The sequence below is a fragment of the Symsagittifera roscoffensis genome, chromosome 2, assembly GCF_963678635.1.
Source record: "Symsagittifera roscoffensis chromosome 2, txSymRosc1.1, whole genome shotgun sequence".
NCBI lineage: Eukaryota > Metazoa > Xenacoelomorpha > Acoela > Convolutidae > Symsagittifera > Symsagittifera roscoffensis.
In genome coordinates, this window is record NC_087063.1 from 72447413 (window position 1) to 72472447 (window position 25035).

General features: G+C 36.5%; 3 protein-coding genes across 3 annotated transcripts; 2 read left to right on the forward strand and 1 right to left on the reverse strand.

The window, feature by feature from the left end:
* Positions 1 to 288: 288 nt before the first annotated feature.
* LOC134840465 (uncharacterized) lies at positions 289 to 12306 on the reverse strand. Its single transcript, XM_063856271.1, has 9 exons — positions 11381 to 12306; positions 6054 to 6358; positions 5729 to 5868; positions 4352 to 4457; positions 3903 to 4043; positions 2018 to 3736; positions 1693 to 1827; positions 1062 to 1219; positions 289 to 881 (listed from the first exon to the last, which is right to left on the reverse strand). Exons 3-9 carry the CDS (start codon positions 5861 to 5863, stop codon positions 612 to 614), a joined length of 2664 nt encoding a protein of 887 aa, XP_063712341.1. The 5' UTR covers positions 5864 to 5868; positions 6054 to 6358; positions 11381 to 12306; the 3' UTR covers positions 289 to 611.
* LOC134839956 (GSK3B-interacting protein-like) lies at positions 9990 to 10367 on the forward strand. Its single transcript, XM_063855585.1, has one exon. The coding sequence runs from the start codon at positions 9990 to 9992 to the stop codon at positions 10365 to 10367; it is 378 nt and encodes a 125-aa protein (XP_063711655.1).
* Positions 12307 to 18687: 6381 nt separating the features above from the next.
* Positions 18688 to 21247, forward strand: LOC134840467 (leucine-rich repeat-containing protein 57-like). Its single transcript, XM_063856275.1, has 2 exons — positions 18688 to 18961; positions 20664 to 21247. Exons 1-2 carry the CDS (start codon positions 18715 to 18717, stop codon positions 21143 to 21145), a joined length of 729 nt encoding a protein of 242 aa, XP_063712345.1. The 5' UTR covers positions 18688 to 18714; the 3' UTR covers positions 21146 to 21247.
* The last annotated feature ends 3788 nt before the right edge of the window (positions 21248 to 25035 follow it).

The window sequence follows — 25035 nt, forward strand, 5'->3', positions numbered from 1 at the left end:
CTATTGTCCTAATTCTTGTTTCTTATCTGATTATTTTGCAGTACATTTGCAACACTTTTTTGGATAGTTCTGGTCGAATATATTTATTGACGCAAACTTGTCTGTATAATAGAATGCTTTTGTTTTATTCAGTTTTTAACGGTTTTTAGCGTCACGAAGATACTGAAGTGTATAGTTTACTTTTCCTGACTCGAATTGCATCATTCTACAAACAATTGCCAGCTCAGTGTTAAAATAACGATGAAGTTAAAGATATAAATTGCAAGTTAAAACGAATTTCTAGGCATCTTGTAAAAGTTTTATTTACAGTTTTATGGTTAGAATGACCGATCACACTATTGCAACGGTATTTTCGATGGTGCTTTTCTGTCTAACAAGTTAAGATAGAGCAAGTTTTTTTTTCGACTCTGCAGAAGTCGAATGCATGAGTGAATCGTTGTAGTAAATTGAGATATTGTAATCAGTCTGTTTCCGAAGATTGTTTTCATGATGGCCGCATTTGATGCTAAATTTTAAGTTTGAAGAGAGTTCGAGTTTAGATTTTTTTGATCTATACATTTGGGATCCTGAACGTCACTTGGGATCCTGAACGTCACTCGGGATCCTGGACGTCACTTGGGATCCTGGATGTCATTTGGGATCCCTATGATCTCATTTGGGTTTTCAAAATTAGGATCCGGATCATCGTTTTGTGATTCCTCCTGCTCCGATTCAGACTTCATGCTTTGAGGGTCGACAGGGGGCATCCATTTGCTGACCAGGAGCAACAGGAAGGCACCGGTGGAGAGGAAAATGCCAGTGAGACTTAAGATCCAGTGGTCGTTTTCCAGGTTGGTGAAGCAGGCGCCGGCTATCACTGGACCGATGACGTAGCCAAGTGCCTGGAAAAACGTTTTTATGACTAGGTAGTTCAACTAATAGAAAACGTTGCGTTTAAAAAGTTTCCATTCCGTTCTATGAGGCTAACCCGAGTAAACTAAATTAATATGTACGGGGTGACAAGACAAAAGAAAAATCGCTATTGGATTGTTAGTTGTGGCGTGTAGCATCTGCATTCTCACCTGGAACGTATCCATGATTCTGAGTATGAATGTGACGTGTTCCTGTTGGTTGCCGGGGATGATCTCTATGACGTGTACTGAGTAGAGGAGGAAAGAAGTGGCACTGAGGAAGGCCACCGACAGAGACAGTACCCGCTGCAACATCTCGTGGTCCACGCCTATGTCATCACACGTTTTGCGTTACTTTATCAGTTTTAATGTTTTCTTAATTTTAATGTTTACTTAAGGCAAAATAAACTTCGTGCGACAAAGGGCTATCATACAAGCTTGCGTAATTTGTTTCAGATTATTTGCTAAACTAGATTAAAAATTAGAACGTGCAATATCTCGTGATCGGCGCCTGAGACATGAATGATTTTTTAGATAAATGTGTCGTCAAAACCATAGAGGAATAGTCAATTGGACTTCTCAAAAGCGTTTGTTAGAATTTGTTAAGGAAATTTTTGCAAAAACTGGCTGAAAGACTGTCTTGAAAGAAAACCACCTCATTGCTTGAATATTTGAAATGATTCTTTTTTGTGAGACGAATTTTTTTAAAATCTGTCACTTTTTGTCCGTTTATTCGTGAATATTGTTTGGCGTGAGTTCTGGTATCTGCAATTTGTAACGGAGGGTGAGAGTGTGGATTAACCTAGTTGTAGGGATCCCCTGGCAATGGAGATGAGTCCGGCGAGGAGGCAGCAGCCGAAGTTGAGCACCACTCGATCACAGTGTTCCCAGTCGGCCAGCATGCCCAACAGAATGCGACCAGTCAGAGCACCCAAACCTAGAAAGGATACCAGACATGGCGCCTTTTCTTTTTTTTGTATTTACTAAAAGTTAATTAGGTTAAAGGCTATGATTCTGGACAGTGACCAGCTATAGAACGTTGTTGCTCATAATATTAGTGCTAATATGCATAATTTATAGAAGTTGATACTGATACGACGTAAAGTAATGATGATGCCTACTCATACCTAGACAGAACATCGTGGAAAACATTCCGATGCTGATTACGTCATCGGAGAGAATTAGTTGCTTGGTGGGAATGTAGACGAGAATCATGGCGAAGGCAGCTCGCAATAGAAAAGTAATCAAGCCATACACCCAAATGCGAGGATTCTTCAAAGCTACCTTTCGTTCTCGTTTCACTGTTTTCTGCCGGAGCCATTCCAATTTCTGTGCTTGGATCTCGTGGAGTCCACTGGATGTTTTGATCCACATGCCTCGGAAGGTGGCGGCCACTAAGATTTCAGGAACAGTAACTCCACTGAAAGCTCTTACGCTATCTCGCCTGTTGCTCTGAAAGGGTTTGGTAGCAATGTTAGCTAGTGTTTCGCGTCTTTCAGCTGTTAGACCTGAAGCTTTGATAACAAACGCTAGCGTCTCCCGCCTTGCTTGCGCTCGTTTGCCATAACCTCGACCGCCTGATTTTTTGCTGCTTTGATTTTTCTGGAAAAGTTTCATTCGATCTTGAACGTCGTCGGCAGAACGAACTCGTTTAACGGTCACCTGATTAGGAACTTCCAGTGTGCTTAAACGAGGATTGGAAGATTTGAAAGAGTCTTCGTAGCTTCTCGACCTATGCATCGAAATTTCACTTCCTCCAAATTGGTCAAAACTCACAGATAAAAGACCTCGTCGTCTTCCAGGATCGCTGTTGTTGATCGTATTTTTGTTCCCGTTTTGAAATTGATACTGGTTTTGATGGTCCAACGATGAGTTCGACTGATTGTTTGAATTATTTGTCGTGGTCAAAATTGGAAGCATGGTGCTTATGTTCTCTTCAGACTTGGAACCGAGCGACTTGTTTGACATGGCCGAGCTTCCGTCGGACGTTTTGCAATTCTCTGTGTCATCATTGTTGTCAGTCCATTCTTGATTGGCAGATGTCACAACATTCATACTCGGATAGTTTTCAGGGTTTTCATAGCTGGTGTCAATTTGATGTTCATTTTTTGTCTCTAAATTCCCATCAGGAGCTGTGTAAGAAAGGTCTGATTTTTGTCTTTCGTCGTCCGAACTGTTAAGACTGCCTGAGTTTTCACTCATAGATTTACTTGAATAGTTATCTTCTTCTTCTTCATAAATTGTTTCTCCAGCTGAACTCTTGACTGCTTCTGTGACTCGGGTATGTATGCATGAAAATTGAGGCGAGTTCTGAGTAGCACCATCGTTTTGAACGACGATTTCTGAGGGAACTGGGGCGGTAGTCACAAAAATTTGCGGCGGTAAATTTTCCAAAGATTCCAATGCTGCTTTCAGATCATCAGGGTTGGTTGAGTCTTCATCATCACTTGAGTTCCGTTCTTCTCTCGGGTTTGCAGTTGTCGTCATTTTGCCGATGAAATTGTTACAAGCCGAGTTGCAGCTCTCATTCGGCTGTAGTCGGCTTCTGGCGCGAGGTGTCTGAATGATGGATGATAAGTCAGGAGGTGCTGATGTTGCTTTCTCCTCGTGTGGTTTGAGGATCAAAGCGACTAGGACTAAAACGAAGCTGGAGGCGCCACATGTTAGAGAGGCGCCGGTCCATCCGATGTGTTTCTGCAGCCAGTAGAGAATGAAAGGAGTGGTCATTATGGCCACCGGTTGCCCACACAGCGCAAATCCCATGGCCACTGAAAGGTTCTCACTGTACTTGTAGTGATAGTTGAGGAGGATGATGGCATTGTAGTGAAGAAAGATAGTTCCGATGCCTATGAAAAAGCAAACATTACTTGGCGTTCAGGATTATCATTTTGTTTTGACATTGGTTGAAACTTAGCGCCAAATCTGACCTTTCAACTGCAAAAAAAACAGCAAGAATGTAAGCAAAGCTATTCGTTGAGAGCGGCTGTTGAATGTGTTTCGCTTTTTGCGTACCTGCACATATGGATGCTGGGTATAGAAAGGGGAGGGAAGGGCAGAGGGTGATGACTGCCCTTCCGAACGTGACCAGCAGTCCAGACGCTATTGTCACATTCCGCAAACCCAGTCGACTAGTCAGAGGCGTCACCCAATAGGCTGCAAATCAAAGTGTTTATGCCGCGAGACTAAAAACTCTTAGTTGATTTGCTGAAACGATGACCTAAGCTTGTTAAACATTCAGCTCAGAAATAGGTTTATTAAGAAAGTCTGTGCATTTTTGTCGAGTGGCACCAATTGAGTTCTTTTCTGTGCGGGTGAACAGATTTATTTTCTGGGCGTGCGCGTTGATATGTGATCAGAAAATATCCTTATTAGGTAGTTTTCGCCCATGGATTCTTAGTTAATTAGAAAAAAAAGATAGAAGAGGTTGTATTAATTGAGAACGAGAGGCACTTAGAACTGACTGATGGCGAATGCGAGGTGGAATATGGAGAGCGCTAGAGCAGACTGCCACAGGTCAGTAGAGTACATCTTTGCCACTGGGATTATCATGATGCTCTGCAGTGTCAGCTGAAAAGAACCAAAAAATAGCAGCAATATACATGTATGGTAGTTAGGGTTGACTGAGTCATTGTATCTTAAATTGTCAGATTTGTTGCCTTTTTCAAGAAGTCAAACTAATGTATATTCTGAACATTTGTTATATGAACAATTTTCATGATTTTACCGTTCTTGTGAATATCGCTTGTCTGACAATTCATGTCATGAATATATGGTATTTGGTCAGTCTATGTTGATAGATAGAGGAGGCGGTGAATGACTGTGGCTATAGCTAACAAAAGAGAGAAACGTTTTATTTACCCAAGTCTGCTTGTTCTTTTGAGGACATAAAGTGTTTCCAAGACGAGACTTGAACAGCTCATATGTTAATCTTCTGCCTTTTTACAATTCTGATTATCAAATCAGCGCCTTTTGTCATATTCATTTCTTTAATTTGAATTGAATTGATCTGGTTTGTTTGGGTTATTAACGGTCAGCCTTAAGACAGAATGGCTGTTCTGACTTGGATTTTAACATAAGGTCTAGAATTTCTAGTAATGCGCCAATTTTTGAAACGAGAAAGTCGTCGGTGCTACAATTTTAGCTCAAAAGTTTACGAAAAACAAAACGTAGTTAACTGATATTAGTTTTAATAATATTGATATTGAAAGTTTTTTGTTAATATGATAAAGAATAGTAATTGTTCCGACCATTTGAAAAATGGAAAGGTATTATGTATTCGGGTGTGTTTAAGTTTTTTTTCCGCGCAAAATCAGGTACCACAAATAATCATCCAAAAAATTTTCCCAGTGTCGAGAAAAACCGGTTTGGAAATTTTTGTTTGATTTTTCGTCTTAATTCGAGCAAATAAAGCAAGCGATCAGGCTTACAACAGCCGAATTATGCCTAATTTAAGACCTTAAAACTTAATATTAAGCAAGTAAAACTAGTTTTAGTTTTTGGAGTATTTTAGCTTCATTTTGTGAACCAAAAATTTTCTGCAATTTTTTAGTTTTTTTTTCAGTCATTTTTTTAACAAAAATTTTTGTCCAATTTGCCTATATTACTATGACTGTAATATAATATGCCAAATTATATTTTTATGTCAGATTCTTTAATCACACCAAGGAGAAAAAACTACACTAATTTGGAAAAAAAACACGTTTCTAAACCGTAGTTTTCTAAAGAGCATGGTCGGAACATTCTGTACTACTTGCACAGTAACCGACTATCCTTGTTAATAGTTTGTTAATATTACCGTGGTACTGATATTAATTTTGAATTTGAGGCTGGCCGCTTACCTGGAACCCTATGCCGAGATAGAGAACAGCGAAGGTGGCGAGTGATAGCACCACTCCATGTCGCTTCTGGTCGTCCGAGGCGAAACTTCCTGCTTTGGCAGCCGCGGCATTCGCAAACTTCACCGGGGTCTTCATCTGGGCTAAATTATCAGGAGTTCTCTTACTTATAAAATGACGCTAGATTTTTTTCCGTTATCCCCGCCCAAATTTGTCTAAAGTAAGTTCACTGCGACGTCAATTCACAGTGATTGCATTGATATAACCCGTAAACCAGTTTCCGAAATGGTATTATTACTATAAGACGCGGTAAAAAGTTTTCTTTTACCTTAGTTTTGACTTCCGTTCAAGTTTCTAATAAAGTGACGTTGTCAATGTGATGTAGCTTCAAGTTTGCACAGCACAACTTGGATACGTTGGTTTTGATTGGCATTTTTCTTGACACTTCTTCCATGAAATAGATGGTTTTTTGATCGTCTGACTAATGAAGAGTAAAATATTCATCAGCATGTTGTCGAACCGCTTCGTTGATTTTGGTAAGAAGTAGAAGCTTAATGCATGGAGTTGGGATGGTTGCTGTTTGCAAAGTATGCAGCGGCGGTAGTCGTGCTTGGTTTATGGCGTTTGCAGATTCTAAATAGAGAAGAAGTAAGGTCCCATCAAACAATACGGAAGACCCTTTGATCTGTTCAGTTAAATTTATGAGCATATGTATCATAGGATAGAGTGTTTCCACAATTGAAGTGAACCGGAAAAGGGGAAATAGAACCGGAACGACCATTTATTTGGGGGAAATCTGTTCAGCGCGTCATGTGTATCGTGCGGTGGCAAAGATCCTTCAATATGAGAGCTGGTTATTTTATAACCGGTAACTTCAATTTAACTTTAAAACCGGTCATTTAAAAAATCTTAGTCGGCGTTTTATATTCAAAAAACGGAGACTTCTATTCTAACTGCGAGTCATTGAACTTATTAAAGGGTATTTTTTGTTACTGTTTTTTTTTGCGGTACAAGTTGCAGTTATTGATGCCGCGAATTGCTGTTCCGAATCTTCTTATCATAAAAAATTGACTCGAGCGAGCTTGCGAGCGTTAGTTTATTAGTACGAACCTTTTTTCTAACCTAATTCGCAAATAAAAGCGTTCATTGAAAGTGTTCACCTCGCAATATGGAAAGTTCGATGTAGCATTGGAAATTGCATAGCATCTGTTCTCTGCTTTATTTGTGACTAGTGTTTGTCATTGATAAAGCGTCTATGGCTGAGTGGTTAATGCGTGAGACTATTAATCTATAGGTTGCAGTAAGTGGTAAGTTCGAGTCCGAGACGTAGCCGAAGTTTTACTAATTCGAGGCTTGTTTCTTTTTTTACTTATGCGTTTTATAGAGCTGCTTTTTCTCGTGTTCTCGCTACTGTTTGCGACGCTTAGTTTCGCGTCTGTAAAAAATATAATAAAATTTTTTTTTTTTTTCAATTTAGTATGGTTTTTTCTGCGTGGTGTGGTGTTTTTTAAATTGGTTTCCAAATCTTCCGTTTTTTTTGTAGTTAACGAGATATTTGAATTTCATCATAAGCTATAAATCTGGTAATATCAACAATAAAGTAAAAAAGAAAACTTTTTGAATTTTCGTTTTAGAAACTGAAACACAAGTAAAGGGATTTAGTATGATGCCACTCTAAAACTTCTGCGAGGTTTCCTTGAAGTACCTTAACTCGGCTGGAAAAAAGCCACCTTAGGTCATAGCTCTTCTCATCTTCCGAGAGTTGTCAGAATAATAAATATTTGACCGAAAATTTTCTAAAATATCTGAAAAAATAAATCTCGTGTGATGTCTAATTACCATTAAAGAAGTGAGAAAGCTAGAAATTGATATATGGCTTTAACTGTTAGACTGACTAGGAAAATATTAACTGATTAAAGGAAGGAATATACAGACTAATAGACTGTGTGTAGCCTTGAGCTTGTTAGCTTCTTGACTTGGCCAATTCAATTGAGTTGAGTTGGTGTTTGAGTTGTTTGGGCGGATGAGGTCAGTCACGGCTGATATATGGCAGCAGTAGCAGTAGAGAAGACAAAGTTAAGGTGGAGTGAAATTGATAAGGCACTTAGGGAGAGGAGGGAGAAAAGAGATAGAGATACATTTGGGCTCATTGGGCATTGAGCAATGATAGTGGCAGGCTGTGAACTGATGAAAAGAATAAGTAAGAAAAATAGTAAAGTTGATGGGAGCTGTGAGGGCGAGGAAGGGGGATGGAATAGAAAAGAAAGTTTGAATTGAGATTGGACGGCTCGAGGTAACCTAACTAGGGGTTGGGTTCATCTCTTTTTTCTCAAGTTGTAGAGTCCTTTCTTATGACAGGAGGCTGTTGTACTTGTAAGCACTAGAAGTGAAAAAAGGTGTTTGCAAGGACAGAAAAAGAAAAATCAAGTCATTCGTAGGTCGACGAAGCCGAAAAGCTGAACAAACCGAAACGTGAGTTACGCTCACCGATTGGACGATTAACCTGCAATAAATGACAATTCTCTCATATTTCATAATCTGAATAATGGTTGTAATCGCGTAAATGTTTTTTTTTCATATATCAAGATCTAATCATCGTTTTTGGACGTTTTTGACTGCAATAAAAGTTGTAGTATATGATAGAGCTGCTGTTTTTTGTTATAAATCTGTAAGGTAATCATTTTAATTGGAACTGCTCTTAAGTTCGGTCTGAAGACAAATCGGCTAGTTGGAGCTTCTGGTGATTCCTGCTGGCAAGTTGTGATAAAATTACACCTAGGAGAGAAAGTAGCAATGCCCAATTGCATGTCTAATTTGGAATATGCTGCTAAGTCTATAAATCAATAGCTGCTGGGCATTTGACTTAATTCGCCATTAGACAGTGTCATCATTTGAATAAGTCTCCTCTGGCAAATATTTTGTGTGAAATTCTTTGAAAAAGGTTATAAATGCCCCGTGATTCAGAATTTGATACTGCAACTAGTAATGTAAGGATGTGATACCAACTGCAAACAAAACAACAGAAGGTAGTTTGTAAAAAGTTGATGCCCATTCGATAGAACGAGGTTGATATATTTTTGATATTAAACAGGTAGCTTAAACGAAACCTGGCAATCAAATCAAACGAGAGAATAAGTTCCCAAAGAAGGCAGAAGCTGAAAATTTGTTTTTCGGAAAGCAACATATTATCGCAGTCTTAATTTTAAATAGTGCGATTAGATTTTAAGTTTTCATTGTGTGTAGTACTGGGTGGTGTAAATACTATAAATACGAATAGAAATCATATGATTATGAAGAGCTTTTTTCAAGCGTGACTACTTTGGGAGATTTAAGTGTTTTTGTGCCTATAAAGGCTTTTTTTTTGTTCTTCTTGCTTAGTGTACCTCTGTAGTTTGATGTTGACTGAATGGAAGATTTTAAGATAGAATTTGAACTGCATTTTAACCCAATGCTCCCGAAGACCTCCTCTGTAGCTTTAGAAATATTTCAAATTTTCTTTTTTTTTGTTGTGTTAGGCACATCGTTGACATTTGTGGTGTTGCGATCCTTAAGTAGGTCTTCCATATGTGTATGAAAGAGATAGATACACTATTTTGTGTATCGCTCGGCCAATTTGAGTTACTTAAATGGCTGCTATTTTGCTGAAAATGGCTTCACAAAAAGAGATTCTTAATGATTTTTCTCTTTTGATTACACAGGCGCGACATGCGTTTCTGTATCCCTCTGCAACATAACCGGCGTCAAAAAAATCTAACCTAATTGAAATCAGCTTAGACTCAGTTGAAAGGAAAGGAAGAAAATCAAAATTAATTTTCTAGAGAGCCTAAATCGAAGCAAAAATTAGGTGCGTCATAGAGAATTCCGCAGTAAAATTTTATAATTAAAACTGGACACATGCTCCGATAAGTTGTTTTTTATTCATTGTTTTTAAGTTGTTTTAATGAAGCTTCAAACCCAGCATAAAGAGCGCAAAATGAGGAAAGGTTATTTTAAGTTGTTTTATAGATTAGTTTCTTAAATGAAGTGCTGCTGGCCTAACTAATCTAGCAGATCAACTATTGTCATCATAACCAGAACCTCTACCTTCGATTGTGCACTGAGAGATTTTGATTGTGCCCAAAAACTTGAAGCTACAAAAAGCAGCGTAACGTTAAAGAAAAGAAACGAAAAAGAAAGAAAAACATTATCTTCGATTTGGTGCTAGGTTTCTAACAACCTGTGTGACCCATTGTTGTGCTGTTTGACCTGATTTGACTTTGGCAAAATGACGTCACAGGAGTTTGCCGAATCGCCTGGCGACGGCGAGGAGGAGAGACTGTTATCAGTGGAAGCAGAAGCCGCAGTTCGCGAAGTGTCTTTCGCAGTTGATCACGTGAGCATATCTGGAACCTTGCCTTGCAATTCGGACATAGTCTATCTGAACATGCGCACGAAAGAACAAAAGATATTCTGTGTGCAGCTGACTATAGAGGGCTTTGCTATCGTAGGCGAACAGTTCGACTCACCCTCTGTGAATGAGAAGAAAGATTTGGTGTTTTATGAGACTATTTATCAATTGCTGGATTCGAACAGCGAGCAATATCGACATTCTTTCGGAATGGCTTTATCGGAAAAGCTTGAGAAAATAGCGAAGTGTTCTTAGTTCTTTCTCGTGGCCTTAATTGCTTTAGTGCATCGGTCAGGTTACTCTTAATTTGGTGTTTAGTTTTAAAATGAGTTGATTTAAAATGATTCTCGTTTCATATCTCGAGATGCAATTTAATTGTCGTACAATTAATTAAATGAAAACTCACTGATGTTTTCTAGATATTTGGAGTTTCACTGGGCCAAAATGGTTTTATTCCGTTCATATATTTTCCATATAATCACGTGCTCTGTGAGAAAAAAAAGCTTTTACTAAATATCAACCTCTGCATGTAACCTTTTTTCATTTTGAAGGTCTTAATGACGTGACCTGAAATATGCAGAAATTACGTGAAACGATTGCCTCAGATATAATAAGAAATATGACATGGTTTTGTCTTTAAATAGGTTTTACTGACAGCTACTTAATCTTGTTCAAGTAGGTAGAGAAACGGTCAGATAAATTTAGTTGATTAATAATCAATCTCTTGCTATTTCAGTCTTGCTATTTCAGAGATAATCAGTCTTACTATTGTCAAGATCCGCGTATTTTTGGTCCGCTGAAGGGAAAGGGTAGGGAGGGGGGTAAATCAATACCCTTTGAAATATTACATATATTTCGATAAGAATTTCCAAAAAAACACTCCTTTTTAAACACGTTTTTAAAAAAAATCATTAGTTTTTGGGTTTTCTCAATACATAAATGGAGATCCTTCCTTAGTCAGTAGCGTGCACCGGAACCTTTTCACAGTGAGAGAATGGGCGAAACATCCTGATGGACCTTTTTTGGTTCATTTCGATTATCGGATCTCTGGCCAAGCCTTAAACTGCCGTAGTTTGCAAAAGTTTCCTATGCAACTAGAAATTTTTCGGGGTTTGAGTTTCGTATATTTGGAGCCAAAAGTGCGTAACCAAAAGTCTTAAAAGAGTGCTAACGGAAAATCAGAGGAAAAATAGCATACATAATTACAATAGAGTCGTTTGTTTTAAAAGCGAATTAGCTAGAAATAGAGCTAAAACAAATCCTCTTACCTTTAGAGTTTTTGTAGTGGAGGGAGTGAATAATATTTCTGGTGAGGCTCTGTCATCCACCCAATTTGCAAAATATAGGCGGCGAAATAAAAAGTTCAATTTTCCGGGTAATTAATTTGCAGAGTTCACCTGAGATAATTCTGCAACAGTTTTTTTTGAGACATGGATCGAAACCACAAGTGCCAGAAGTTACAATTTAACGAATCCTTGCCACGCACATTTAATTTGATTTATTGCACTGTTTGAATACTTTTGCTAAATATAACTTCCATATTCTATTAGTCAACCAATATTGAAGACAGTTTTTATAATAGAGTTGGTCAATTCTATATTTTTTCTCTGGCTAATTCTGCTCTTCACTTCCGTCATGGGAGCAATTAGACCAAAAACTGACACAGATTAACGGCAGTTGCTTCCTAATATTTCTCCGCTCCATTCGAATCATGCAGTCGAAGTGTGTTTCTATTTTTTATGATGCTTGTTTATGGTTGTCGTGACTTGACGACCTTCATTTTCATCTCAAATCTTGCTTCTCTTGTGGTATGTTTGTTTTTGAATGGATGTTTGATCTTTTTGCCTGATTTTTAGTGTGAATGGCTGAAAATCACTTCTGTTTTCAGTTGCGGTGTAACTGATTGATGAAATTTGCATCACGCCACTTTGCTCCCACCAACCCAAAAATGGTCTGCGATTTTATATGCAGTTGTTCTGCAAATAATTTCATGCTACCCAAAAAATTTATACTAGTGTTTTCAGTTGTGTTTTTATGGCCTTTTATCCGTTTATCGGCTATAATGTAGTTAGCGACGAAGAAAAATTGAATATTTTCTTCTAATTAGATTTTAAAATTCTTGCAGTTCATTAACATTGAAGAATAACCGATTATCAGTTCATGAGTAGCCGATTGCTGTGCAAATAGTACAGCATGTTCCGACACGGTAAATACCCAAAAATCTTGTTGTTTTTTCATTTTAAGTAAATGCTGCTTTTGTTTTTTTTTTTCATTTTTTAAGCAAATGCTGCTGATATAATGCAATTTCTTTTTTTTTTAATCGGAGGCGCTTAATTTTGTGGTTCACCTTTAGTTGAATTTCTTTATATCTGTTTTGAAGCGCTATCACTGCTTCCTCGTGTTTGCTATTTTAGGATGTGTTAGTTAACCGTGTAAGGCAGCATGGCCAGATAACACAGTGAAGGGGCAATAGAATAATAATCTAGAGTCCGTGAGTCGAATACCCTTGTCGGAAAAACCGTTGATTTTCCCAGCTTATTTTTCTCTTCGAATCGTTTCTGTGTTATGTTCTCCCAGGTCTAAATATGATGAAGTTACTCAAACGTGACAGTAATAATGGTAGTTGATAGTGATAATTTTTTAGAATAGTTCAAGTTATGTATCATTGTAGTGCTCATAAAGCCATGACTCAAGCGACATGAAAAGTTTTCCAAAAAATCACTCAGTATCGAGAAAAAGAGGTGTGACATTTTTTGTTTGATTTCTTAAGTCTAAATTTGTTAGAAGAAAAATCGGTAATTGAAACGGTGCAAAATTAGTTTTACTACAAGAAAACAAGTCGTTTAAGCTTCATTTAGTACTTGCGTATCACTAAAAAGTTTTCAAATAAACTTAGAAAATCTGACAAAATCAGTAAGATAATTTTTCGATTTATTTTTTGTTTTGGTATTACTTTTTTTCAGAACTTTCTTTTTGATTTATAAGGCTCTCAAGTTTTATTATGTTACATTTCTTTAGTCTAGTGGTTAAACGCTTGATTGGAGCTTAGAAAAAATCTCGGTCTGACTTTTTTTAATTGTTAAATTATTTAGATATTATTATAATAATTATTATTATTATCATTAATAACTACTTTCAAAACAAATATTTTTTGAATCTTCTGTTGCTCGGGGTAGACTTAGAGCAGATCAGCTGATCTCGTTATTTACCATTTTCAAGTCGCTATATCTATTGCTGTATTTTGTTTATATCAATTTATTTTGACTTGAATTAATTTATTATTCTTCTTCTATGCTACTTGTACAGTAACCGACTATATTTGTTTGTAATGTGTTTAATTTTGCTTCAATGGGCTATCACTTTTGACCCTTTACGAGCTTTATTTCAGATTTGAAAGTGGCGTAGAAAACCGACCCTAGGTCATTGTTTTTTTCGTACTCGGGGTCAAAAATCAACAAGTTACAAATTCGTTAACTCATATAATTATTATGATGATCAGAAAAGCAGCCAGGAATTTTAGAAGTAAAAAAGAAAAAATGAGATGGGTTTGAGAAAGATTTAGAAGAATAGGTTCGAAAGAGGGTTTTTGGTGAACGTTTTTGAAGGCCTATAACAGGGATTAACGTCAGAATACAAAAGTTTGCTTACAATTTGAACAATAAATTACCTAAGATCGCATGAAAAGCAGGCAAAGAGCAGCATACTTTGCGTCATTTTTGGCCTGCTTTTGCGAAGCGTTTCTTCAGAGGTGGATTTGGGGGGTGGGGCGGACGCCCCCCTTCTTCAGGGATTCGAACCCCTGCCGACCCCTGTGTACTATAAAGGATCTCCCCCTGTGTGCTATTTTGAGATATCCATTTTTGGCTGACGGACCTTAAAATTTTTTGAAGGCGCCTTGGGCGCTAATATATACTAATTTTGAGGGGGAGCGGGCGCTGAAAAAACGCTTTTTTGGCCTGTTTCAAATTTTTGGCGGCGTTGCAGAAAATTTGGCCAAAACAGGGTCTTTTTAGTGCTTTGAGAGGACTCGGAAAATCAATTTGGTCGACCTAAAAAAAAGTCGCCAAATTTTTTGAAAGTTTTTCTGGAAATCTCCCCCCCCCCCCCCCCCTCGAGAAAATCCTAGATCCGCCTCTGGGTTTCTTCGTCTGTGGTCATTTGTTAGGTGTGAGGTAAAGTCTTGCATGGAAAAAATACAAACTTTTTATGAAAATGTCTCAAAATCTGCCTTTTATCGTTTCGAAAAAAATCAAGCCACAGTATTTATTACAGTGTAACTGTTTGATGAGAAGAATAATAAATTGGTTTAAAGGTGAACAAACTCATAAATGAAGACAAGAAATTAAGTTGAGTTCGCTTGTGGAAAACGGGATCTGTTGATTTGCTTTAGGTATTCGTCACGGACTGCGAATAATGAATTGAGAAGACAAAATTAGAAAAGTAAAAATGAACTACATTCAGCTATCTTTCAGTCTGTAATTTAAATTCAACCTGTAAGAATGAGGATCGTAAGCGAACTGTAGCTTGTGCTCGAAATGAGGAGTGACAACATATTCATAATTGGCCCAGATGGGAAGTATTGAGAAGTACTGTTCGCTTCTTGAGGCATCGTGATTGGGGAGGGGAGATCATTTTTGGCACTGGTGAATGTTTGTCGTTTACGATCTAATTTATGCGGTGCTTTATGCAATAAACTGTGACTCGTTTTGGTAGGTTAAAAGGAAAACAAGCAAATATATTTATTAAATCCACCTGGGATCAAAAGTCGTTAAGTTAGTCTGTACCTTTTCCATTCATTAACCGGATCAAACAAGTCACCTTTGTGCGGGTGGGGTGAGAATGGATAAAAAAACAAAACAAAAAAACATACGAACTTGCATTTCACAGTTGCGTCATTTTGTAAGTTTATGATCTACCATTTTCAATCCTATTATTACTGTTTATGGAAAAGAGTAAATTAAGGAAAATACCGCAGGATGCAGTAAAAATCAAAATGCTGAATTTGTTTCAAATTAGAGTTGGGATAGTTTGAATTAGAATTTCGGCCGGGTCACTTCTAAAAATATAAGTTAATTAAATTGCGTTGCAAATATTCGGGTTGATTTTTCATCAGCTGAGCTCGGAAACTAATGGCAGAAAAGAAGGAAATGATTGTATTGCAATGCCATAAAATTGCATATTGTTTTTTTATTATTATTATTTTTTTATTTTGTGCTGTATGATTTTCCTCGAATGCTTAAGAAAAATAAAATGTGAATTATTTTTAAAGGGGACAGAGTAGCCTATTGTAATCAAAGTATGCCCATAGCAAGTGGCTTGAGTATGAAAATATTATTGATAAGTGGTACAAAAAGCTTGTCTTGAAAAAAAACGTTCCACGGGGAAAGTGATACCCAAAAGTGACAGTTATTATTAAAATTCTGTTTTATTTCATTTCAATCGGCACTGTGAGACAAGAGCTGGTCTGAAATGGTTTGTTTATTTTCTGAATTATGCAGTAGATTGCTTGTTTGTTTTTCTGACTGTATGCAAGTGCAAGAACGTAACAGTACATCGAAAATGGGAACACGTGCCAGTTGGTCGAAAAAAAAAGACTTCTAAAAAATGATAATTGTAATTTGAATTTTTCAGTTTTTGGTTATGTTTAAAATTGATCAAATAAAAGATGGGTTAGTTTTGGAGTCAAATGCATGCACTGATTTGGTTTGGTGTTATTCTGATAGCAGAAGGAGCAAATGCCACAATATTCTAGTCAATCAAAAGCCTTTAAACTATCCAGATTTTCACTTCTCCTTCCTGTGTTTCAAATACTGAATTCTGATTGGTTTAGATTAATTTCTGTCATTCTATCTTTCTATGACGGGAGTTTTCACCATCTGTTTTACCACAGATACTCGGTTCAACTGAAGACACCCTTTAGTTTTGTTTGCAAGGGAGAGGCGGTGAAGCGAGCTACTCAATCGTGAAGATAAAAGAGCAAAAACAAAGTAAACCCTCAAACTTGAAAATAAAGGCTTGCATACTTACTTGTCATTGTCGTTGCGCTGAAGCGATGTGAGTTTTTCAAAAGTATTGAGAAATTTGCTTTTGGAAATGAAGTGAGATGCGTGCTAATGCTTTAACAGGAACGTTATTGAAAATTTTAAACCTTTTCTGCAAAATATAGTTTTGCGCTTTCATAAGCTTTTGAAACAAGATTTCTGGGCTGCATAAATTGAGGATATCTGCGAATGTAAATGTCGGATATATGCATTTTTAAAACAGTGCTGTTTAAATTTTCAAAGTGCACCGACGAAATATTGTCTGAATGTTAAATAAATGGTAAATAGCTCGCAGTCATCGCCACCAAGTGAAATATTTTTGATCTGGGAGTTCCTTCTTACAATTTACTTCTTTTCAAATACTTAGCTCGCTATTTGTTATTTCTGTTTGTCTCAATGAAGCTCAGCCCGAAATAGATCTTTGTTTCACGTTTCAACGTATTCAAATTGATTTTGCTTGAAAATGGTGTCCCAGTCTTCCCCCGGACATCAGATTGTATTCAATTTTTCTGCTGCACGCTCAACCATCTTCTTCTTTTATCTACATTTTATAACAGGCAAAATGTATCAGAGTATATGCATTCCAAGCATGGTTCAACATTGGCATGAAAATCTCTCTAAAATGTGTCGCATTTTTTGTTTAGATATTCAAGCATATTTAGCTATTCATTGCTTAGTTAAAGATGCTTACTAAGAATTAATTATTGTTCTTTTATAAAGCCATAGGTAGTTTGCCTTAAGATAGCTGTTTGGCGCTCCCACACGCAAAAAAAAAGACTTTTGTAGTGCAAAAGCAACTTGCACAGAAACCAGCTCGCTTGTTAAGCATATTGTTGGCTCTAGATAGGAAAAGATATCTGAACAAAATAGTATTGTCAACATATTAGTGTAGGTGAAAGTGAAGTAATCATGCATTGAATTCAAGGGGCCATGCTATGCAATTTTTAGGTAGATATGAAAAGAAATAAAAATCAATCGAGCGCTGAAGTCGAGACCAAAGTTTCTACGAAAAAGCGAAAACTTTCTTCTGAAAAAGAATGGGAAAAAACTTCGGTAGAAAGAAATTATGACGGAGCATTATCGAAAAAGAAACAAGCGACCCAAGTGCAATATCCCAAAGGTGAACCGAGGTCATTTGAGGCAATGTGTGACGTCATCAAGGACATCATGAGCAGAAAGGTAGCGCCCTCAAAGACAGTGCTACACAAGAGTAAACTGAAGATTCTAAAGGGACGAATGGAGGAAAAGAAACGAAATAAGGAGAAACTCGAAATGAAAAATCTGTGCCACGTTTTACCGACCGCTGAAAATACGGACAAAACGTTAGAACGAGAGCTCACTTTAATCGCAACCTCGAGCGTCGTGCAATTGTTCACGCAAATTAAGAAGTACCAAAAGCAAAACGGAACAGCACCCGTTAAGAAGTTGAGTTATTTTGAGAGGAAAGCACAGCTTAGAGAGAAGAAACGAGCTGAGAGTGAAAAATCGAGCGGTGTTTTGTTTCGTCAAGGTCAAACAACGTCTGGTAAAGTGTCAAAACTACAGAAAAGAGACACTGATCCGGCTAAAAAGACTTGGGTCGCTTTGAGTGATAGCTATTTGCCTTTGAATTCTCATTGAAAGATATTTTTCTGCAATGATTTTTTACAATGGAATTTTTTGAAACTGAGAGGTGTTTTCATATTGAGTCGTTACTTCGTTTTGATATTTAAAAATAGATACAATTGTAGAAAATCTTGTTCAGTTTTTCAATCGCATACTCTTGATCTAGATTGCTGATTTTCCGGCAAAGTATCATTTTGGTTCTTACCGTTTTCAAACAGGTTTAATAATCCAGTCAAAGAGCTTTGGTCAATTATCTGTCCTTTTCAGCCGTTTTCGATACGGTTTGTGAAGAGTTTTTGTTCCGACCATTGAAAATAGGGAGGAACTTTGTATTCGGGTGTTTTATTTTTCTTCTTATTTTTTGTTTTTCACGCAAAATTAGGTGCCACCAATAAGCAATAACCATCGGAAGTGCCGGATGAAATATCAAATTAAAGCCCTTTAAGTCGTGATTCAAACGACATTAAAAAGTTTTGAAAAAATTTCTCAGTGTCGAGAAAAACCGGTTTTAAATTTTTGATTTTTGGTCTAAATTCGAGCGAATAAGGTGAGCGAGCAGGCTTATAACAGCTTATTTATGCTTAGTTTAAGCCGTGAAAACTTAGTTTTACTCGAATGAAGTTAGTTTAGGATTTTGTTTGCGCCATTTTTGGAATCAAAAACTTTCAAACATTTTTTTGATTTTCTAAAATTACGATTTTGTATTTTTTCTATTCATTTTTCTACAAAAGTTGTTTTCCATTTTGCGGATTTTATTATGACTGTCGAATATGCCTAAGTTAGAAAAAAAGTTTTTGTATTTTTTTAAGATTATGATCGGAACATTCTGTGGTACTTGCACAGTAACCGGCGATCCTTGTTTATTCGTTTGTCTTTAAAAGTATAGCTGCTTAATTGTTTTGTTTCATTTCATGTATTCACTGAATAGTTTTCAGAGCTTGGATGTTTTTGATACAATGGGCAATTCCAGTTCAACCAAGGCACACATGGAGACGGCCCAGAAGACAGGCACCCTCGGCCTGGCCAACTGTGGCCTGAACAAACTTCCGGATGGCCTGGATAAATTGAAGGCAAATCTGAGGACCCTGGATGTGAGTGGGAACAAGTTGAACAAGCCAGACAGTTTCCCGCCTTGTCTCAGTCAGTTCCAGATGATGAAAACTCTCGTGATGGTCGGATGCGAGCTAGTTGAATTGCCAGAAGGTTATAATTTGATTTTATTTTGGATCATTTTTAAGTATTTGAATGACGTATAAGAGTCAATGAGCGTAGTGAAGGCTCTTATATAGGTCCTGGCAGTATCGAATTCGACCCCTAAATGCCCAAACGGTCACCCTATTGATACTATTTTGAGACCTCCATTTATGGCTGGCTGACTCGAAAATTTTCCTAAAGGCGCTTTTAACGCCAGTATGAACTAATTTTGAGGAAGGTCGTCGAAAAAAAAAAATTTTGGTCAAAACTGTCTAAAAAGTGCTTAAAAACGCTTTTTCTTGCTTTTTCATAAATATTCGCGTGCACAATCATTTTGGTTAACCTGAAAAAAGGTCGAAAAAATGTGTGAATGTTTTTTGAAAATCCGTCCACCCCACGAAAAAATCCTAAACCTACATCTGGGTCCTGGTATTTTTTGTTCATTATTTTTGTTCTTTTTTGTTTTAAGCATTTTGACTTTTGATTTCTTTTTAATTTCAATTTTTTCCTTTATGAAAAGGGACGCAAGCTCCATAATCGTACAGCAAAATTGTAAAAGTCACTAAAAACGTGATCGGCTTCTTATTTCGAAAATGAATTTCAATTATCAGATTTCCCAGCGAAATAAAAAAAATTTCCATATTGATCCAGCTTTCTCAAATTTGGTTCATTCAATCAAAAAGAGCACTAATGTCATGCATTTGTTTCAAAGTTCGAAAGTTGAAGTTTTTTCAGAAACAATTCCTTTTTTTTCAGTGTTTTTTAGTGTTCCCTAGCGATCATTGGCTCTTTTCCAACTGTTTGTTGGCTACGTTAAATAAAGGAATGAGCGAAGACATTTAGTTTGTTATCATATTTGAAACGGACGTTAATTGAAAATATCGGCTTAAACTTATATCAAGTTTAAGTTGAGAGTGAACTACAAGTAGGGGAAAAATGATAATATAACAATAAATTGTTTCCAAGTGAAGTCATTACAATAACGGAAATACATATTAAGAAATCTTGTACAAAAACGTCACTTGAGAGAGCTCCGTTAGACTAGATTATAAAATATCTGAACTTTTATTTTAGGCTTTATATTCGTTTTTGCGTTGCTGTCATAATGGAGCCTTTTTAGTGTTAAATAAAGTTTATACACAAGTTAAGACACTTATTTTGCGTTTTTTGTGTGTTTTTTCAGTGCGATGGCGATACAAAATGGAATTGCAACCGGGTACTAGTCTTTTAAAGACCAAAGTTAGATTTCTCATGTGTGCGCTTCCGGGAGTGCAAAAAGTTCCACAGCTCAAAAAAATTCTTCAATAACTGTTGTCTCGTTTTCTTTTGACAACCTTGGGATGCTATGTTTGTGACAAATCGCAATAAGTGGCAGGTTCCGCTTTGCCTGTGTGTTGTAATTTCTTTCTTTTTAAAGCTTTTTGTTTCTTTTGCCTCTATGTTAATTTTTTGGGCCTTTCTATCTATCCTTTGTTGAAAACAGCCCGAAATTTGAAAATAATAATAAATTAAGTTTTTGCTTAAGTTCCAAGTTTTGGTTTTTTGTTGCCTGGTTGATATGGTCGGATCATTCTGCGCAACTGTGTTTTACCAGTACTCTTTTAAAAATGCCTGTACTTTTAAGTTAATTTTTTTTTCAAAATTGTTAGAAAAGATTCTTTCAAAATTTTGTAGCCCTGATATTGCTGAGTTTATTCGCATTCGTGTTTAGGCATATTTAGCATGAAGAAACTGGAAACATTGAACGTATCAAACAACAAAATCAAATCACTTACCTCCAAAGTCGGCCAGCTGAAGAGTCTAAAAAGCCTGAACATAACAAACAACAGCATACAATCTCTTCCTGATTCTCTACCTCAGTGCAAAAATTTAGAAGTCATCGAGGCCAGCTATAACATCCTTCAGTCTTTACCGACTGGTTTAGGCCAATTGAATATTCAAGAACTAAATGCCAACAGAAATCGATTGTCAGACATTCCGGCTGAGCTCAAAAACTGTCCGAGACTGAAAATTTTGAGGCTCGAAGAGAATTGTTTGAGTCTGAACGACAATCTGAGAACAATTTTGGGCGATTCTGGAGTTTCACTTATCTGTCTGGAAGGTAATTTGATCACGCAGAAGGAACTGGATAATACGGAAGAGTATAAAAAGTACATGGAGCGGTTTACGGCCACGAAAAAGAAAATTTTCTAATCCTTTTCTATCCCAATTCAATCTAAACTTATCTGAAACTAAACAATTTTAGATGTTTTTATTTATTAGATTGCCCCTTTTATTTAAACGTCCCTTTTTCTACTATTTTTTTCTCTAATTTTTTGATCTATGAGTAATGATTTTTTAAAATTTTGAATGACAATCGGTGTAATAAAAATTCGTTTCATTGAATAGAAAAAATATATCAGCTGAAAAGATTGTTATTAGTATTCTCTGAACTCGAAGTTGGTGAATCATTTTTATTTCAGATTCATGGAAACTTTAGTCACTCTGGACTCAGGCGGAAAGCAATCAGAGAAAGAAGATGTATCTGAAAATAAGGCAGCTAGCGACGAAGTTAGCAAAGGCATGCAGGGCTTAGCCCGTCTTTTAGCTTCCGAGGAAAAATCAGTAAGACTTGAAGCTCTCAGTAAATTGAAAGTTTATATCACCACTCGAATCGAAAAAGAAAATTATTTCACTTTTCCCGAGCTGAAAAAACTTTGGAAATGTCTCTATTATTGTCTGTGGATTTGCGATACCATGATACGCCAGGAGAAACTGTCGAAATCTTTGGCTAGACTGACGCCCCTGTTTGTTAAAATTAGACAAAAAATGAACTTCATCAAAGCGTTCTTTTTCATTATCAAAAGGGAATGGCTCGGATTAGATACACATCGTCAGGACAAATTTTTGTTTTTAATCCGCATAATGGTGAGATCTGCTTTGAACGCAGTTTTGGCCGAAGATCTATCTCTCACTTCGCTTAAAGTTTTCTCCAAAACAATGCAAGAAGAAGTTTTCAGCACGAAAACTGTTGTTTCAGCTTCGACGGTTGAGTATCACGTATGCGATGTGTTTTTTGACGAAGTTGGTCAAATTTTGGCTGAAAAAGTCACCCACGATGTTTTCATGCGCCTGTGTTTTCCTTTCCTAGACTACATGAAGTTTGGAAAGGATCAACAGTTGTGCTATCACATGACAAATGAATTGTTTTTGTCTTTAACAGGTTTGGCAAAATATTCGGAAAAAAGGCTTCTGGGCCAGAATGTAGAAACCATTTCGTTCGATCGAAATCTGTTTGCAGATCACGTTTCTAAATTGGCTGTTGATGAAACTATTTCGGATACTAATCGAAACGGGTTGTTGTATTTGTTGAAAAGGTGGAAGCGACAAACTCTAGAAATGAATGATTTGGAGGAAAATGCGAAAATGGAAAAGGAGAAAAGGAAGCGGAAAAAAGAAAAGAAGTTGAGAAAAGAGCAAGAAGAAATTCAGGAAGAGTTCAAAAAAGCAGGACTGGTCAAAGATGAGGATGAAGTTGTTGCTGATAATGATCAAGATCTGAAAGAAAACACATGTACTGTAGTCGAACATGGAGACACTAGGTCCAATGAACTAGTAAATGTGGACAAGAATCTCGACCAAAACGGAAAATTAGCCGAGAAAAACAAAATGGTTGAAAAGGAAAAGCTATCCAAAAAGTCGAAACGAAAAATTGAACAAAAGCTAGAAGAAATCACAGACTTGAGTTCTCCGAAGGTTGCAAATTTGTCTGGAAACGATGAACCTGAATTGGTTTGTAATAATGCAGTCATAGAAAAAACAGTTGAGAAAAAAACAGAAGCGTCTGGTGTGAGCGAAAAGAAAATTGACGAAAATTCTCTGAATGAAATTGCGAAATCAGCTGGCAAAGAAAGCCAAAAAAAATCTGACCAAGAATTAACTTCAAAGAACAAAGAGTCACAGAAGAAGAAGCGAAAAGAAATGATAAATGACAATTCAGAGGAAATTGCACAATTGAGAGAGAAAATTACTAGTGGAGCAGTGGACATTAACACACTTTCAGCATACCAAATCAAAGAAGTTTTCCAGGAAAAACCAGTTGAAATTAAACTTAACAAGGACCAGAGAAAGCGTGTGAAGAAACAACAGGAGAAAAACATTTCAAATAAAAAACGAAGGCTTATAGAAGACGAGAAACGAAAAGAATTGAAAAAGAAACAAAAAGCCATGGCTAAAGAAAATGCTGATAATAAAATGGAGGATCAGAAAGCAAGCGCTGCCTTAACTTCGGTTGATTTTGTCGCGACGCCAATTTCTAAGGAGCTTCGTCAAGCATATAGTAAAAATAAGTCTTCAAATTCTGCGGAAACGCGAACTCCAAAACTAGGTGCTGATTATGTGAAGGTTGAACAGTCAGAGAAAAAGAAAAAGAAAGATAACTTTTTGACATCAGAGGAAATAGAAAACTTGCCGAGTTTCACGAAGCGGATAGCCGAAAACGCAATGAACACTAGAACACGATCTGCGAAAGCTAACAAGTCACTTGGAGCAATCAATTTAGATGATGAAGAAAATATTTCAGGGAAGAAAATTAAACCTGAAGCAAAAGCGAAAGGCAGAGTTTCTTTTGCAGCACCATCCGCGGAAACGTCAGAGATTTCAGAGAAAAATGAAAACAAAAACTCTGGTTTCAAACAACGAAAATCAGCTGCTGATTTCTTTTGATTTTAATGGAGATTTTTTTGTTTCAATTGAATATTTGAATTGAAGTTCAACTGTTTTTAAATTGAATATTTGAATTGAAGTTCAACAAACAAACAAGTTTTCGACAAGTGGCCAAGGATCAGAAAGTAGAGAATGAAGGATCTCCTTCTCATATCTTTCAATATATCAGTGGTAATATTTAAACAAGAGTATCTCGTTGCTTTACAAGCAGCGTAGAACATTAAATATTACTACCTATCAGTGGTAATATTTACATACTAATATTTGGTTGCTTTACAAGCAGCGTGATAAAAAAAATCTGAACGAAAAAATAGACTTAAGCATATTCGACAGCCATCGTGAAACAGGTCAATTGGAAAGCAGTTTTTGTTGAAAGTTTTTTAAGTTTTTGATTACCAAAATGGCGCTAAAAAACTCCTGAAACTAATTAAACTCGCGTAAAACTAAGTGTTCACGGCTTAAATAAGCTCTTGTTAGCCTGCATGCTCACCTTATTAGCTTGAAATTAGATTAAAAATTTGAACCAATTTTTCTCGATACTGAGAAAAAAATTTTAAATGTTCAAAATACAATTGAAAGGGCTTTAATATTTGTCCGAACAAAAATAATCAAACCAATTGAAGAGCGGCAATATCACTAGACATCATTACCAAATATGGATGTTTTTTAGGCTAACAACTTGTTTAACAAAATTACTTGAATCATTTAATCAACAACAAATAGGTTTTGAGCAAGTCTGCATTTTAAATACATTTTGTCAAAATTTTAGGTTGATCGTGAACTTACCAACTCCGATATGGTCTATTTCAGTTTCAGTTTTTCCATTTTTTGCTTTTTCGGTTTGAAAGGTTTCGGCTCATTACACTTGCGAGAGCAATTGTCTTGTAAAAGGGAATTCGAATTTTTTTCCGTGAACAACTTTTCTTTGTAATTAACCTTGCGATAAGCATGGGTTTTGCAGTCGGGTACTTGACTTTTTTCCCCGTAAATAACTTAGTTCACAGAATGGTCAAAATTAGAAATGGTAAATTCAGGTTTAGTTCATAATGAATTTAATTTTTTTTGTGTCTCCGGCACACGGTTTGGAGGTAAGGAATGCACCTGGAAAGGCACATGTCCTGGGTTTGAATCTGAAAGGACCTGTGGTTTTTTAGATGGTAAATAATCCATTTCACAAAAATTGTCGGCTTATTATTGCCTGCTTGTTTTCTCGGCTTAGTTGCTATATTGCAGAATTGTTTTTTTTTAAAAGATTTTTCAAACATAATAGTTGCTTTCAGCGCTCTGGTTTAACTCTGCTGTTTGTTTGTTTTTTTTTAAACCTTGACATCGTATATTTTCAGTTTTTTTTTTTGCTTAAAAACTTTATTCTGCCCAAA